The sequence below is a fragment of the Callospermophilus lateralis genome, chromosome 2, assembly GCF_048772815.1.
Source record: "Callospermophilus lateralis isolate mCalLat2 chromosome 2, mCalLat2.hap1, whole genome shotgun sequence".
Classification (NCBI taxonomy): Eukaryota; Metazoa; Chordata; class Mammalia; order Rodentia; family Sciuridae; genus Callospermophilus; species Callospermophilus lateralis.
The window spans coordinates 12,284,119-12,299,011 of NC_135306.1; the positions used below are offsets into that span (position 1 = coordinate 12,284,119).

At 38.4% G+C, this 14,893-nt stretch overlaps 1 protein-coding gene and 1 non-coding gene across 10 annotated transcripts in view; one reads left to right on the forward strand and one right to left on the reverse strand.

The window, feature by feature from the left end:
- The window catches only part of Mrrf (mitochondrial ribosome recycling factor), a 70,025-nt gene that overhangs the window by 20,672 nt on the left and 34,460 nt on the right, over positions 1-14,893 (reverse strand). For all 9 annotated transcript variants that reach the window (XM_076845529.2, XM_076845534.2, XM_076845535.2 and 6 more), the window contains one exon: positions 5,942-6,101. In XM_076845529.2, coding sequence (XP_076701644.2) covers positions 5,942-6,101 — 160 coding nt within the window. The remainder of the gene's footprint in view (positions 1-5,941; positions 6,102-14,893) is intronic.
- Positions 10,360-10,428, forward strand: Trnas-cga (transfer RNA serine (anticodon CGA)). Its single transcript has one exon. It is a non-coding gene; the product is annotated as a tRNA-Ser (tRNA).

Consider the following 14,893-nt stretch of genomic DNA (forward strand, 5'->3'; position numbering starts at 1 on the left):
GTGTATATGTTTTATATGTATGTATATTTTATATATATATTTATATGCATATATGTATATTTTTATATAGGTCTATGTGTATATGTCTATGTACATATGTATATATATATATATATTAGAATTATAAATATACATATATATTTTATATATCAGAAATAATCTATAAAATATGTAAACAAAAAAAGGCCTAGCCAGGCATGGTGGCACACACCTATAATTCCCACGGCTTGGGAGGCTGAGACAGGAGGATTGTGAGTTCAAAGCCAGCCTCAGCAACGGTGAGGCACTAAGCAACTCGGGAGACCCTGTCTCTAAATAAAATACAAAACAGGGCTGGGGATGGGGCTCAATGGGTGAATGCTCCTGAGTTCAATTCCTGGTACAAAAAGAAAAAAGGAAAAAAAAAGTGGTATATTTTTTAAAAGAAGAAGGAAACTTACCAAAATATTAACAATGGTTATCTTTTAGTGATAGGAAGATAGAAATATATTATTCATGTCTCTTATCAGTCACATCCCACCTAGCACATCTCAAATTCTCAGAAAGCATTTAGTAAGTGAATAATTATTACAGTTTTTTATGCTTTTTCTATGTTTTCCAAATTTTCTGCATTAAGCAAATATATATGCCTCTAAGAATAAAAAAAAAAAAAAAAAAAAAAAGCCAGTATGATTAACTAGGTACTAAAGCCTCCCCCTCTGTCTATATGGGACTGAAGGGAAGAAGCTTAGGTGGGAAGCTTTGAGGCAGCAGCACAGTGCCCAGGATCTGTGTTCTAAGCTGTTTGACATTTTGATGTGTGAACCCCAAGCTTTGGTCAGGAATTGGAAACTAAATGCACTAGAAAGAGTAGAAACTAAAAAAGACTTGCAACTGGTCCCATGTAGGGAGGCAGCCATCTCTCACCATAGCAACAGCTGTACATTTTTAAGCTGGAAAAGTAAAGCTCCTGAGGTTGCCAGACACTTTTCTAGACTGAATTTAGAATGGCAGTTTGGTCTCTCATCACTAAGCCAGTCAAAACCCCTTGAAATGTTTCTGGCCTCTGCAACTGCTTTGCACGAGGTGAAGCACACTGCCCAGCAGCACTCCAGCCATAAGCCTCCTCTACAGAAATGGCACTGAGTACAGTTTGGCATAGGGATGGGGAAAAAAAAGAAGAGACAGCACCCAGGGTAACAATATGACGACATGGTGAGACATGTGCAAGTCATTTTCCCCACTCTGAGCCTCAGTTTCCTATATATCAAATGAGGATGCCAGTCCCTTCCTCAGAGAGTGGTTGTGAAGGTTAAACAAAATCATGAACATATGAGCACATTTAAAACTGGGTATTTTCTGTGCAAATAGTTGTTACTGTGATTTTTACTATCATTTCCTAACTTCTTTTCAAATTAATCAATCAATGGAAATATTTACTAACTTTTTACCATATTATAAGTACAAAGTGTCCTTGGGAACAGTCTACCTGCAGGTTCATCTTTTCCATCTCTATCTGACTTCTTAAAATACTGGTAATCAACACCAACATACCAAGAACAGCTCCCACTTACTGAATGTTCACTACATGCCAGATACTACATGTTCACTAGGCTACATTTTCAAACACTTTGTTGCACAGAATCCTCACAACATAGGGGACACAATTAGGTCTTTTTAACATATTATGAAGACTTTTTCACCAGCCTGTTGCATAATTGTTCCTACTGTGCCAAAGTTTTTCATCCTCTGTTCCTTCAATTAATGCAATCATCTCACACAACCCCTGTTCAGACTGGACAGGCATTATCCCTATTTTACAGAGGATTAAGCAAGGCATAGAACATTAACTGCTCTGCCCCAAAATCACATAAAAAGTCAGTAGTGTGGCCAGGCTAGGAACTCACCCACCCATAATGGTCAGTACGATGCTCCTGCTCCCTCTGAGGGGTCTAAGCACCTGGCCTAAGTCCTTCCTCATTCCAGCCTGGCTATAATAGGGTCATTGAAAGTTATTAATCCTAGTACCCTTAAAGTCCCAAGGTTGGGAGAGGAATGACATGGGACAAACAGAGTAAAAATTACCAAGGACAAGCAACCATGAGTCACTTCTAAATATGCTGTATCATTCATTTGGTCTTCACGTAAATCTTTTCAGATGAGCAGATGCTCAGAAAAGTGAAGCCACATTCATAGCACAGAAGTAAAGGAGCTAGGATTTGAATTCTTAATTCTATTTGAATATCTTAATTCTAAAGCAAAAGCCCTTTCATTATCATATGACTTGTAAAGATTATGATATTATCACTAACATCATTGTCTTGAGAATTACATTTGCACTTAACAAGTTCAGGGAAATAAAAGGCAGGAACAGAGATATGGAAAGAACACAGCACACAGCTCTGGGACAGGCTTGCATACAAGTCATCCTTCTTGAGGCCTGGCTTGGGACCCCCACTGCTCACCAGTCTGGCCTTCCTGCCTGCAGCCCAGTCTGCCAAGAGCCCTCCCCTCCTTCATCCTCTCCAGCACCAGGCTTCACTCATTTCAGAGCAGGCTGTTTCTCAGAGAAAGGCAGCAGTGAAAGGATATTGGCTAGAGTCACTGGTGGTTTCTGCCAAGTACTTTAATGTTCAACAGACCCATTTATAGCAAACTGAAGTGAAGGTGAAACAGCAGGCAGGCAGATGTCAGCGTCCTGAGCAGAAAGACCGTGGTCCTTCTTCAGCAGAGCTGGCCAGGGCTGGGGGAGTATGGAGGGGCTGGGGAGTTTGGGGGTCAGATGTGATGGCTGACACAGAAACTACAACTGAATCATCGTTTGATTCTAACATAACAAAGATGAAAGAAACGGTGTTTTTATAAAGTTAAAAAAAAATGACCTCAAAAGAATTTTGGAAAAAACTTTCAAAAGAAAACCTCACAGGGGCTGGGGATGTGGCTCAAGCGGTAATGCGCTCGCCTGGCATGCACGGGGGTGCTGGGTTCGATCCTCAGCACCACATACAAATAAATAAAGATGTTGTGTCCACCAAAAAAAAATCTGAAAAATAAATATTAAAAAAAAACTCACAAAAAATGAAATAAAAATTGTTCATAATTCTATCATCTGATATATATAAGCTGCCAACTGTTCTATGCATATGTGACTTTTCTTTATAAAAAATGGCATCATGTTATATAACTTAAAGTATATTCTAAAAAAATTTCCTGTCTATAAAAATATGTTTACTGTTTTTCTATGCAGATTTCAATGAGTAACTATAAAACAATTATTTTCCCACTGTCAGAAATTTAGACAGCTATTATACATAATACATCGAAGAACATCTCTTTAGATAAAAAATTCTTGACAATTTAATTCGGATAAATTCCCAAATTACTAACTGAATTAGAAATGTATGGGTTTTGGTATATGGTGCCATATTATCCTCTAGAAAGGCTATATGAATTTATATTAAAAAAACAATCTTCTCTGTATAGTGTAGGAGTAAAAACAATAGTTTCAAGACATCAATATTTTAAGCTCACATTAAAACTTCTAGGTTCGAGTTAGAAAAGGCAAAATTTTAGCACACATATTTTTTAAATCTTAAGTGATTTAGACAGTATATACTAAGAACTTTAAAAATATGTATTTCCTCTACATAGTACTTCCACACTTGGGACATTCTATCCTAAGGAACTATAAAGACTTATAATGATATGCACTGCAATCTTAAAAAAAAAAAAATTAAAACAAACTAAATGTCCAAAAAGAGGGCTTCAAAAAGTGATTCATGGGTAAAACCTCAAGACAAACTAGCAGCCATTAGAAATGGCCATTTATAATGACAAGGAAATGCTAATATCTTTAATGCCAAATGGAAAATGAAAAGCTGGATGTAAAATTGTATATACACTGTACATACTCATCATGTTTACAATTACATAGTGTTAAAAACAAACAAACAAAAGGAACAGAAGAATTATTCCAAAATATTAAGAGGAGCCACTTGTGCAATGTGGGCTTGTGATATGCATTTTCCCCCATTTTTGAAAATAGTCTTCTGTACTCTATATTTTCTATAATGAGCAGACATTACTTTGATAATTAGGAATAAAAAGAGTAAACACATAAGTTTGTTAAAACTGTTTATGAAGCAACAATCCACTGCATCCTTGTTTATATGAAACAATAACAAAAAAACCCACACTAAAAACTCAAATTTTGGTGACTTCTGACACGGAAAAAGAACAAAATGAAGCATACACAAGGCTGTCTCCTGAATATTTTCTCCCAACCTTTAATTATGTAATAGCAAGTGAAGTTACCACCAATAACGGTCAGGGCCAACATTAACATGACAGCATCTGTAAGCGGAGTGTGGTGGTGCACAGCTGTGATATCTCAGTGACTTGGGAAACTGAGGCAAGAGGATCAAAAGTTTGAGGTCAGCCTCAGCAACTTAGCTAGGCCCTGCCTCAAAGTGAAAAAAGAGGTGGGGATGTAGCCTGGTGACAGTTCCTCCCTGAGTTCAATCCCCAATACCACACACACACACACACACACACACACACAACACACACACACACATACACACAAAGGATATCTTTATTAAAGATTTTTACAATGGAAAAATGATAAATTTTATAGATCACCGGTATTTTATAGATCACATATATGCTTATAGAGATAGCCTGAAGAACAGCACTAAAATGTTAGTAATGGTCATCTCTTAGTGACAAGACTTCAATGACTTTCTTCATTACTTTTTTTTTTGGCACTGGGGATTAAACCCAGGAGTGCTTAACCACTGAGTCACATCTCCAGCCCTTTTTATTTTCTAATTTGAAACAGGGTTTCACTAATTTACTTAGGCCTCATGAAGTTTCCTTGAGCTTGCGATCCTCCTGACTCAGCTGTCCAAGTCCCGGGGATTACAGGCATGCACCACCACACCCAGCACTTCATCCCTTTTATAATAAACATGTATTACTTAAGTATTAGGAAAACTAATGGAAGTTATTTTTGCTTTGAAAAAAATAATAATAATCAACACAAAGAAGGGAGAGCCAGGCACAGTGGCATCTGCTCTTGCCAAGTAAAGAAGCCCTGGAAATTTATTGACTCTGGAAGATTTTTATAAAGCAGACTTGAACCCAGTCCAAGATCTGCAGCCAAGTTCCCTGAGAGCCCAGCCTAGAACAGCTACTACCTAGCTTAACCATGGAAACAAGAGTAACAAATAATGCTTTGAAACTATAAATCACTGAGTTTTGAAGTAGCTGGTCATACAGCATTATTGCGGCCACAGGTGACTGTTATGGATGCACAGCCAATGTGGGAAACTATGGTCATGTTAAAATTTAAACTCCTCAACCTTCTATTTTCTCTACTCACTCCCTAGTCTCAGCCTAGGTTAAAGCCCCACTGATCTATGTGACAAGCCTCTTTTATATCATCATCCCGGTGCACATGCTGTTCTTGTCTCTTTTCTTCTTGTCTCTCACTCTTATCCAAGAGCTCCAAGTGCTACTTTTATCCAAGACTTGCTCAAGTGCTACTACTCAGCACACTGACAACGTAAGTACTTACTTCTCAGCAACCAGAAAACCAGAGAAGAGAGCATTAGCAGGTAGGCTCTGAGATCAGCCTGCCTGTCTCTGGATGCCCTTTCTTCCATGTACCAGCAACATGATTGGACTTGTCACTGAACTTTTCCTCACAGTTCTGTAGTGACGAGAATAAACGAAGTACTATAAAGTGTTTAGCAGAGAGCCTAGCACAAGTAAAAAGTCAACAGCATTTTATCCTCTTTTATGGATCCCTCCAGGGCCCAGCATGAGGACAGAGACTTGGTCAATATTGTCATGTGAATGAAAGGACCAGAGACATTTGTTTAAACTGTCTTTGCTTCACACATGAATGAATGATTCCTTGGGTTGGAAACATAAACTCCACATCTGTCGGCAACAGTACCTGCTTCTCTATGAGCCTAATGGTATCTTCCGAAGTCTTGTCTTTTGATTTCTTCAGCTTATTCATCGCATTGGTGCGAACCCTCCGTAAAGAGTCCTTGGCCTTGTTGGTGTTCTGTTTGGCCAGTTTCACCAGCATTTCCCTGTGCTCTCTGGTTACTCTGATAAAAGAAAAAAACAACAACAACAAAAAATCAACAAAATCATCTAGACATTAGCCTCTAGCAAAGAATTTAATACCACTCAATTAACTCCACAGTCTATAACTTTTACTCTGAACATTCTTGACACATGCCTGTGGATATGCTCAAGGTCAAGTATGTTGAGTTAGCTAAGGACAGCCCATAAGAATACTGCTTAAAAGCTCAATTCACAATAGGTAAGCTATGGAATCAACCTAGGTGCCCTTCAACAGATGAATGGATAAAGAAAACATGGTATACATACACAATGGAATATTACTCAGCCATAAAAAAGAATGAAATTATGGCATTTGCCAGTAAATTGATGGTAATGGAGATTATCTTGCCAAGTGAAAATAAGCCAATCCTAAAAAACCAAGGGCCAAATGTTCTCTCTTATATGCAGATGCTAGCACACTATAACTGGGATGGTGGCAGAAGAAGAGAAGTTCACTGGATTAGACAAAATGGAATTTTAAATGAAGGGAAGGAGGTGGGAATAGGAAAGACAGTAGAATGAATAGGACATAACTTTCTTATATTCTTATATGAATACATGACCAGTATAACTCCACATCATGTATAACCACAAAAAAATGGGAAGTTATACTCCATGTATGTATGATATGTCAAAATACTGTCATGAATAACTAAAAAGAACAAACAAAAAATTTTCAAAAAGAATACTGTTAAAAGTACAAGAGGAAGTCTACACAGACCTGGGGTCAACTTCTGATCATGCTACTAATGAGACACATACATGGTCTCCTTTCCTCAGAGTGCCCATCTAATGCGGATTCAAGGAGTGATGTAAAAAATTAATGAGATGATGCACTGAATTATTTAGCACTGACCCCGGTACATTTTAAGTGCTCAATTAAACAATCAAAAATGAGCCATAACTCTACCTCCTTCCTGCTAAAGAAAGCAATGCAAATAAGTGAAGATGTAATAGAAATAGCAGCATCTCTGATCGCTAAATCATCCAAAACAAGTAGTAACTTCATAATCTTATTAAAACAAATGACTTTCAATTGATCTCAAAACCAAACAATATGTAACACGAGTCACAATGTAACATGTGCGAACCACCATGCCAGTTAACTTCCAAAAAGTACCCAGGAAGTGTCTTATCACATTATAAATGTTTAATAAATATTAGTTTTTACTTAATATCCTCATCATAACAGCAAAGAGCATACTGAAGGCTGACAATAGGCCACTGAGACAGGCACTTATACACTAATCCTTACAACCACCATGAGATAGTTATTAGTTTACATTCAATAATCACAACAACCTAGCAAACTAGCCTAACATGTTTGCCCAGCCTTCCTTTTTCCATTTGTATAAACTGAGTACCTACCACTTATCAAAACTTTTTTCCATTTTATAAACTGAGTGCTAGGCACTGAGGATATTACCATGAAGATGACAGACCACTGTTTGCTCTTAAGAGCTGCAATAGGAGTGAAGCAAGCAGTGACACTTACAATGGAGTATGAGCAGTGCTATGGAAAGGGATATGGGGAAGGCCAAGGTGCCACAGGAAAAAACCCACTCAGCTAAATCACCAAGGACTGTCCAAGTTTAGGGAGGGGGCAGTAAGGGAAGATTTTCCTAGAGAAATGATATCTAAACATCATTAGGTCCGTTTACCAGTATTATGGTTCTTATCCTTCTGGGCACATAGGAGAAATGCACGTTTTGACCCCTTCCAAAGCTAAGCTACACAGCTTTCAGTCCCTTCTGGACTGACCTACTTGAATGTATTCTCAACATAAAAATGAAATGGCCAATGAAATCTGAGCAGAAATGATGGGTATCACCTCAGGATAGAAGCTTCCAGAAGAAATGCATGCTCTATCACATTTGTTTTCCTTGGCCACAGTACAAGTTGAGATAAGAATTTCCATCAGCTCAGGTCCCAGAATGACCATGACGAACAGCCTCTAGAATGCAGCATGAGCAAAAAATAAACTTCTATTGCTATAAGCCATGGAGATGTTGGGATTGCTTGTTAACGCAGCATAGCTCATTCTGACCAATATACCTTATTAGAATCAAAAAAGTCCAAACTGCCAGTACAGGCAGAGTAAGGGGAGACATGTAGGAGGAAGAAAGAGCATACAAAAAGGCTTGAAGCCGTGAAGAGACCATGTTTCATCACAGGAACTGGCTGGAGCACAAGTAACAAAGAAGGAGTCATAAGAGAAGAGGCTAAGTGGTTAGGATGGTGGCTCAGTGGTAGAGTACTTGCCTGGCATATCTCAGGCACAGGGTTCAATTCTCAGCACCACATATAAATAAATAAAGATCCACTGACAACTAAAATAAATAAATAAATTTATATATATATAAATTTTAATTTTTTAATTCATTGAACAAAAATCATGCTGATGTGTTTAGGTCTCTTTTTTTGTTCTGCCAAAGCATATGTCAGTGTAAGGAAGGAACAGGAAAAAAAAATTTTTATATATATATAATTTTTTTTCTTTTTTTTAAAGAGAGAGAAGAGGCTGGGAAGCCATATCATGGAGGGTCTTTTATAAGGCCATGAACACCATTTTATAAATAAAGAAAATGAGGTCCAAAGAGTTTACTATCTTATTCAAAGTCAAACTCAGGCTGAACTGTCTCAAAAGTCAATGAAGTTCTGAGTATAACAAAATTTCTCTGTCCTAAAATTAACATCACTGGTATTTGCTCCCTGACCCTCAAATCAGTGTGGTTCTTGCTGAGTAAGGATAATCCCACATTCTGGGTACATGTTCAGTGTGGAATAGTGATAAGTAGCTACTGAACATTTAGTGATACCTATCTGATATTTTCTCTGATGAGAAAAAGAATTCAAAGAATTCTAAGAAAGGAAAAGCTCTGAAAATGAAATGGACGGTTGTATTATAAGTAAATTCTTCTGGACTGACCTACTTGAAGGTATTCTCAAAATAAAAATGATTCTGATCACTACCGCTATTAAACCCCTCTATACCAGGTGAGTACTTCTGAATATGTGGTCTCACTGATTCTCACAAAAATTCTTCGGATTGAAGCTAATACCCCCATTTTCCAATGCGGAAATTGAGGCTCACAGATGTCAAGGGACTTGCCAAGGGGCTTGAGTGACAGGACTGGGATTCAAATTCAAATCTTTCTGGACTGTATTCTTTCCACTACTCCAAGCTGCTTACCCCTTATAATCTATTTCAAATAAATCATGCACTTCTGCTTCCAGACAGAAAGCTTTTCAAAGTCAGTAACATGAATCTTGGGGCTGAAAAGGACAAAACCACCATGTCAGGAGTTTAGGGATTTGGATCAGATCTTGTTACTTTTATGGTTTTTAATTCATTGAACAAAAATCATGCTGACATGTTTAGGTCTCTTTTTTGTTCTGCCAAAGCATATGTCAGTGTAAGGAAGGAACAAGAAAATTAAAACTTGATCCACTGATTCAAAAAACTTAATCCTGCTGAAATCCTAGGAGGGGCAGAAAATAAATGCATTTAAGACTGTAAGAAACCTCTTAAACTTCCCTAAAAAGACCTCATTGAAGTATTTCAATCTTGTTTTTCATATATAACTTGAAATAGATATTCCACTGCTTTAGAAAATCTTCTAACCAACTTTACAATACATTGTTACAATTATAAATGGAAGAAAAAATATTTTTATTAGTGCACTGTAATTATACATAAAATATATATATATATATATATATATATTTTAAAAATATAAATTGAGACCCAAAAATCTTACCAGTAAAAGGTTATATTTAAAAAAAAAAAATCATATGTGATTTGATCTTCTTAAAACGTATTATTTTGTAGTATCTGTTAATACAAATATGACATTACCACACAATTAACACCAGTTTCTAAATGAGATAGTGTACAATTAGTATTGATATTGTCAAAAACATTTCTGCTTCAGGATACAAATACAGACTCAATCATCTAAAAGATACTAACAGGAAATGGAGAAGGAGGCACAATGAGGAGTGGGGAAAGGGTGAAAGAGAGAAAGAGCAGGGGATGCTGGACACAGGAAAGGCTGAGAGGAAGAAGGCAAATGCATGCCAGTTTGGGGTGCTGAGCTGAAAATACAAGACCAGACATTTAGGGTAATGGCAACAAACTGGTTTTGAAGATCAATCTCATTTGCAGATCAATCTCAGTTTGCAGATCAATCTCATTCCTCTATTACTCACTCAAAAGTTGACTATCAGGGCTGGGGATATAGCTCAGTTGGTAGAGTGTGTGCCTCGAATGCACAAGGCCCTGGGTTCAATCCCCAGCCAAAAAAAACCTGACTATTTTTGGGCAAGCTACTTAATCTTTCTGAGCCTCAGTTTCCTTGTCTCTAAAATGAAGATTTTAAAGAATGATTGGGAAAAGCAGATATGACAGATTAAAAATACCAACAAACACAGCAATATAAGCCTTGAATAAATGATAGCATTTATAAATGTTTAATCAAACACATTTAATTACTCCCTCATGAAACAATAAGACACATCTGTTTTAGAAAAGAAACATATTGTATTATGGAAATATTTTAATTTCTTTCCAAAGCAGTGATTAATACATCTCATCATCTACACCTCCCATTCATGGAGTTCTGTGAGTGGGCATGGTGATGGTTGGTGGTAGGGGGTGTACTCCAGGCTTCTGACCTTGGCTGGCTAGTTCTGAGTGCCCACTCAGCATCAGTTACCAAACACTTATTGAGCCCCCTGTGTTCCATGCCAGATTCTGAACCAAGCTGAGGTGCTCCAGAGAGGAAACAGGTCTGGTCCAACTTTTCCAGACTCAGTCATGTGGTAGAAATAGACTTGTCAGTCATTATTTTAAAAGATTTGACCACCTCTAGGTCAGCAGGATGGACCTTCTATGGGGGAATCATGCAGAAAAAATAATTCTTTTGTTCTGAGATCTGGAAAATGCCTTTGAGATGCACAGTAACTTGTTGCCTGCAGAAGAAAGGAAAGGGCATTTTGGGGAGAAGTATAGAGGAAGATGTAATGGTGGGAGGGCAAGTATGAGACTGGAAAGGACACACCAGGGTTGAATTTGTTCTACAGGCCTGGAATTTTCAAATTCTTTAACCACAAAACCCTGGCTTCAAAGAAAAGCAAGGTAGTGGCCCTGTTTATAAATAAACAATAAAAAGAGACTACTCCAGTTGATGAGCAAAGGGTGCTGTGGGAGGGGCATACTTTATCCCATGGTCTACCCCCACTTCTTGACCTGTCACTTATAGGCTGTTACCTTAAGCAAGTTATTTAAACTAAGTAAGCCCTGGTCATCTAACCTAGAAGTAGCAATTAAAAACAAAACAGCACCTCCATTTCAGAGTAATCACAAGACTAAGATGAAATAATATCTGGAAAGCAGCCAGCACCAAACCTGGTGTAAAATGTAAACTGTCCTTTGCTGTTGCTGCTGTTCAGGTTTGGGCAACCCCTCAGGCATCTTCAAATAATGAAGTTTATATTCATGAGACATTTTTATCAACAAGAAATGACAGGACAAAGAAAGATCTATGCTTCAGCAAGATGACCTTTTGCAATCTGATGCATAACTGCACATTTCATATACGTTTTGGGATCCAAATCCAGCATGTAGCCTTGAAATTTTCTTTTTTCGGTATTGATTCATTCATTCAACTTTTAGCTTCGTTTAACCTGTTAATTGGGCAACTATTCCCGTTACTATGGCAGAAACAAGGGATATAACAGTAAACACATGAGTTTACAGTCTAGCAAGGAAGGCAGTCATTAAACAGATGTATGCATAACTAATCACTATGTTACCCCAGGAAGTAAATGTAGAGATAAAAGTTAGATGATCTTTTAACTAAAATGAGGAAGAGTGGAAGGGATAGTGGTGGAAAATCATTCTCACCAGAGGGAATGGCACATGGAAAGGCTTTTATTCTCAGGTCAAGAATAAGCAGTAAGAACATACTGCTCCTGAGGGATAGGAAAAAGTCAGTGTGGCTAGAGAACCGAAAGCAGAAAGCAGAGGGTAAAGACTACCCCAAATGAGAAGGCTGGAAAGGCTGGCAAGGGCAATGCTACAGGCCTTCAATGTCATACTGATCTCAAATATATACAAACAATGGAATATTACTCAGTCTTAAAGTAATGAGATCCTAATACATGGTAAATGTGGATGAACCCTGAAGATTTTATGCTAAGTGAAATACGACTGATTCAAAAGGATAAATATTGTATGATTCCACTTATACGAGGTTCCTGGAATTGTTAAATTCACAGAGGCAGAAAAAATAGTGGCAACCAAGTCTAGGGGTAGGGGAGAGAGGGAAATGTAGAATTATTTAATGGGTACAGTGTTTCAATATGGCAGGAAGAAAGCAATCTGGAGACTGGCTGTATTGCAAAGTGAATGTATTTAATCCTGCTGAATTGTACACTTCAGAGATAAACAAAATGTTAATTTTTTAGTGTATATTTGAAGATTTTTAAAAATGAAAAAAAAAAAGAGTCCTAGTAGATTGTTCCTAGGAAAACAAAAGAAGTGTTTCAAGGGACAAAGAAAACTTGATAAGACCTGGGTTCTGTAGAGACTGCAATGCACAAACCAGAACTAAGCATGGTTCTTCTAACAACACAGAAGCCCCCAGGCAGGTAGATGGAGAGCCCAGGTTCCACCCTGCAGCGGCTTCTTGGCTCCAAAGCTCCATGATGAAGACATCAGTCTTTTCTCTGGGGTCAGAGAGCCTGCCAGCATAAGGCAGGGGTTTTGGATGAACTGGCAGGGTCACACTTTGTTTGCACAAACTTTACCAGGCAGATCTCTCAGTAACATTCTGGAAGGGGGCCTTCCTGCAAAATTTCTTGAGCATGTTCCCATGAACAATAAGCAGAGGGCATGCCCCACGGGTAAGCAGCACAAAAGAGAATCCCACTAACTGAAATGATACTTCCTATTGTTTCAAGGAGAATGGGACACATGTACAAAACCACGTGTAAACAGGTAAACCAGTTATAGTGTTGAGAGACGCTCCACTTCAGAAGGATCTCTGGCCACTTAAAGGGGCCCTTAAAGCCAAGAAGACCTAAACTGAAATCCCAGCTCTGCCACTTATTAGCTTCAGAACTCTGAAGAGAATGTATATTACCAGGAGAGTGGACATGAGGATTAAATGAAATGAGGGATGGCAGGGGTCCAGCAAACTTTAAGTGCATATGCACTACAAAAGCTCAACACAAGGGGGTTGTACTAATATTACGAAATCTCCAGGACTTGGGGACAACAGGATGTGAGTGGTGAGGAAGAAAATACTCAAAAAGGATTTGGTCACTTGTGCTAGGGCTGTAGAATAGATGGTGAGCGGAAAGGAACAGAAGAGGAACAGATGATAGTAGCAAGCAGTGGGGGTTGTGGGAGTCATGAGTTCTGTGCCAGTGGCTAAGCAGAGGGAAGCAGCACTCCAGGGAATGGCAAATAAAAACACATTTCTAACAGTTCCACTGAGGAGGTTCCTTGCTACCTCCTCACTGGGCTGCTGGGAGACTTCCCCCCCAGTAGGAGCGTTGGCCTGCAATCAGTAGCAGACACAGTCCTTGCTTCATTGTTTGCCAGTGGGAGCTGCCCACTACCCTGGAGGTACTGGCCCTGAAGGAAATGTTTTTGTTTGAGTAGCCCAGCCAGATTTCCGATGCTTCTGGGTGCATCATGCCCACTCCTCCCACTAGCCTGTCTCACATGTATTAATGTCTCATAAAGACATCAGACCAAAGGAAATTATACATTTGGGAAGGACTTCTCCCACAAGGGACAAAAACTGGCCACCAGCTTTCAAAGGACTTCTCTGTGACTGAAGCCTGGCTGAACCATCCTGAAATACAGTCCAGCATGACAGAAAGAGAAAGAGCTAAGGTCAAGGATCCAAGCTCCATGTTCGAAGCTGAGTGCCCTTGATTAAATCACTTATCTTTTCCTTCCCTGTCACCCAGAAGGAGGGGAACCCAAGTCCTGAGTCTGTCAAATTTGTATAATACCGTTTACTTAGATCGTTGTGAGGATTAAACGTTAATAAATGTGTTGGCACGTAGTGATGTGCTCGATAAACATTATGTTATTATTTCCTCAACTATCAAATCGAAGTGGGGTTGGGGATTTAAGATGCTACCTTTATTTCACAGTGTTGTGAGCAAATGAGAGCTGATGTTTCAAGAATTTTGAATATGTGCTATACTATTCTAAATTAATAATAATATATAAGTAATAAAATTAATGGTAGGCTGGGAATGTAGCTCAGTGGTGCAAGGCCCTGGGTTGGATCCCGAATACTCCAAATAAACAAATAAATAGAAATGTCTACTAAGAGAGACCAAAGTACAGTGACTATATGCCCAGACTATGGAGAAAAACTGTCTGTTCTTCCACTTAACTATGTGATACTGGGTGCAATGAACCTCCTTCCTCTGTGACTCAGTTTCTTCATCTACAAAATAGGGATAATTTCACACTGATCTTAAAAAGATTGCTATAAATATACTAGCTAACACACAAATAGTGCCTGGAACAGCAGTGAGCACATAGTGAGTGTTCATATTCACTTACTCCACAAACAGTCTATGACTCATACCTATTACATGCTAGGCCCTATTCCAGGGCTAGGAATGACAACACTCCTCCCTCCTCTCAAAGCATTCACATTCTAGTGAAGGAGAGATAAACAAATAAATATATAAAAATGACAAATAAGTGATATGAAAAAAATAAAGCAAGAGAAGACAA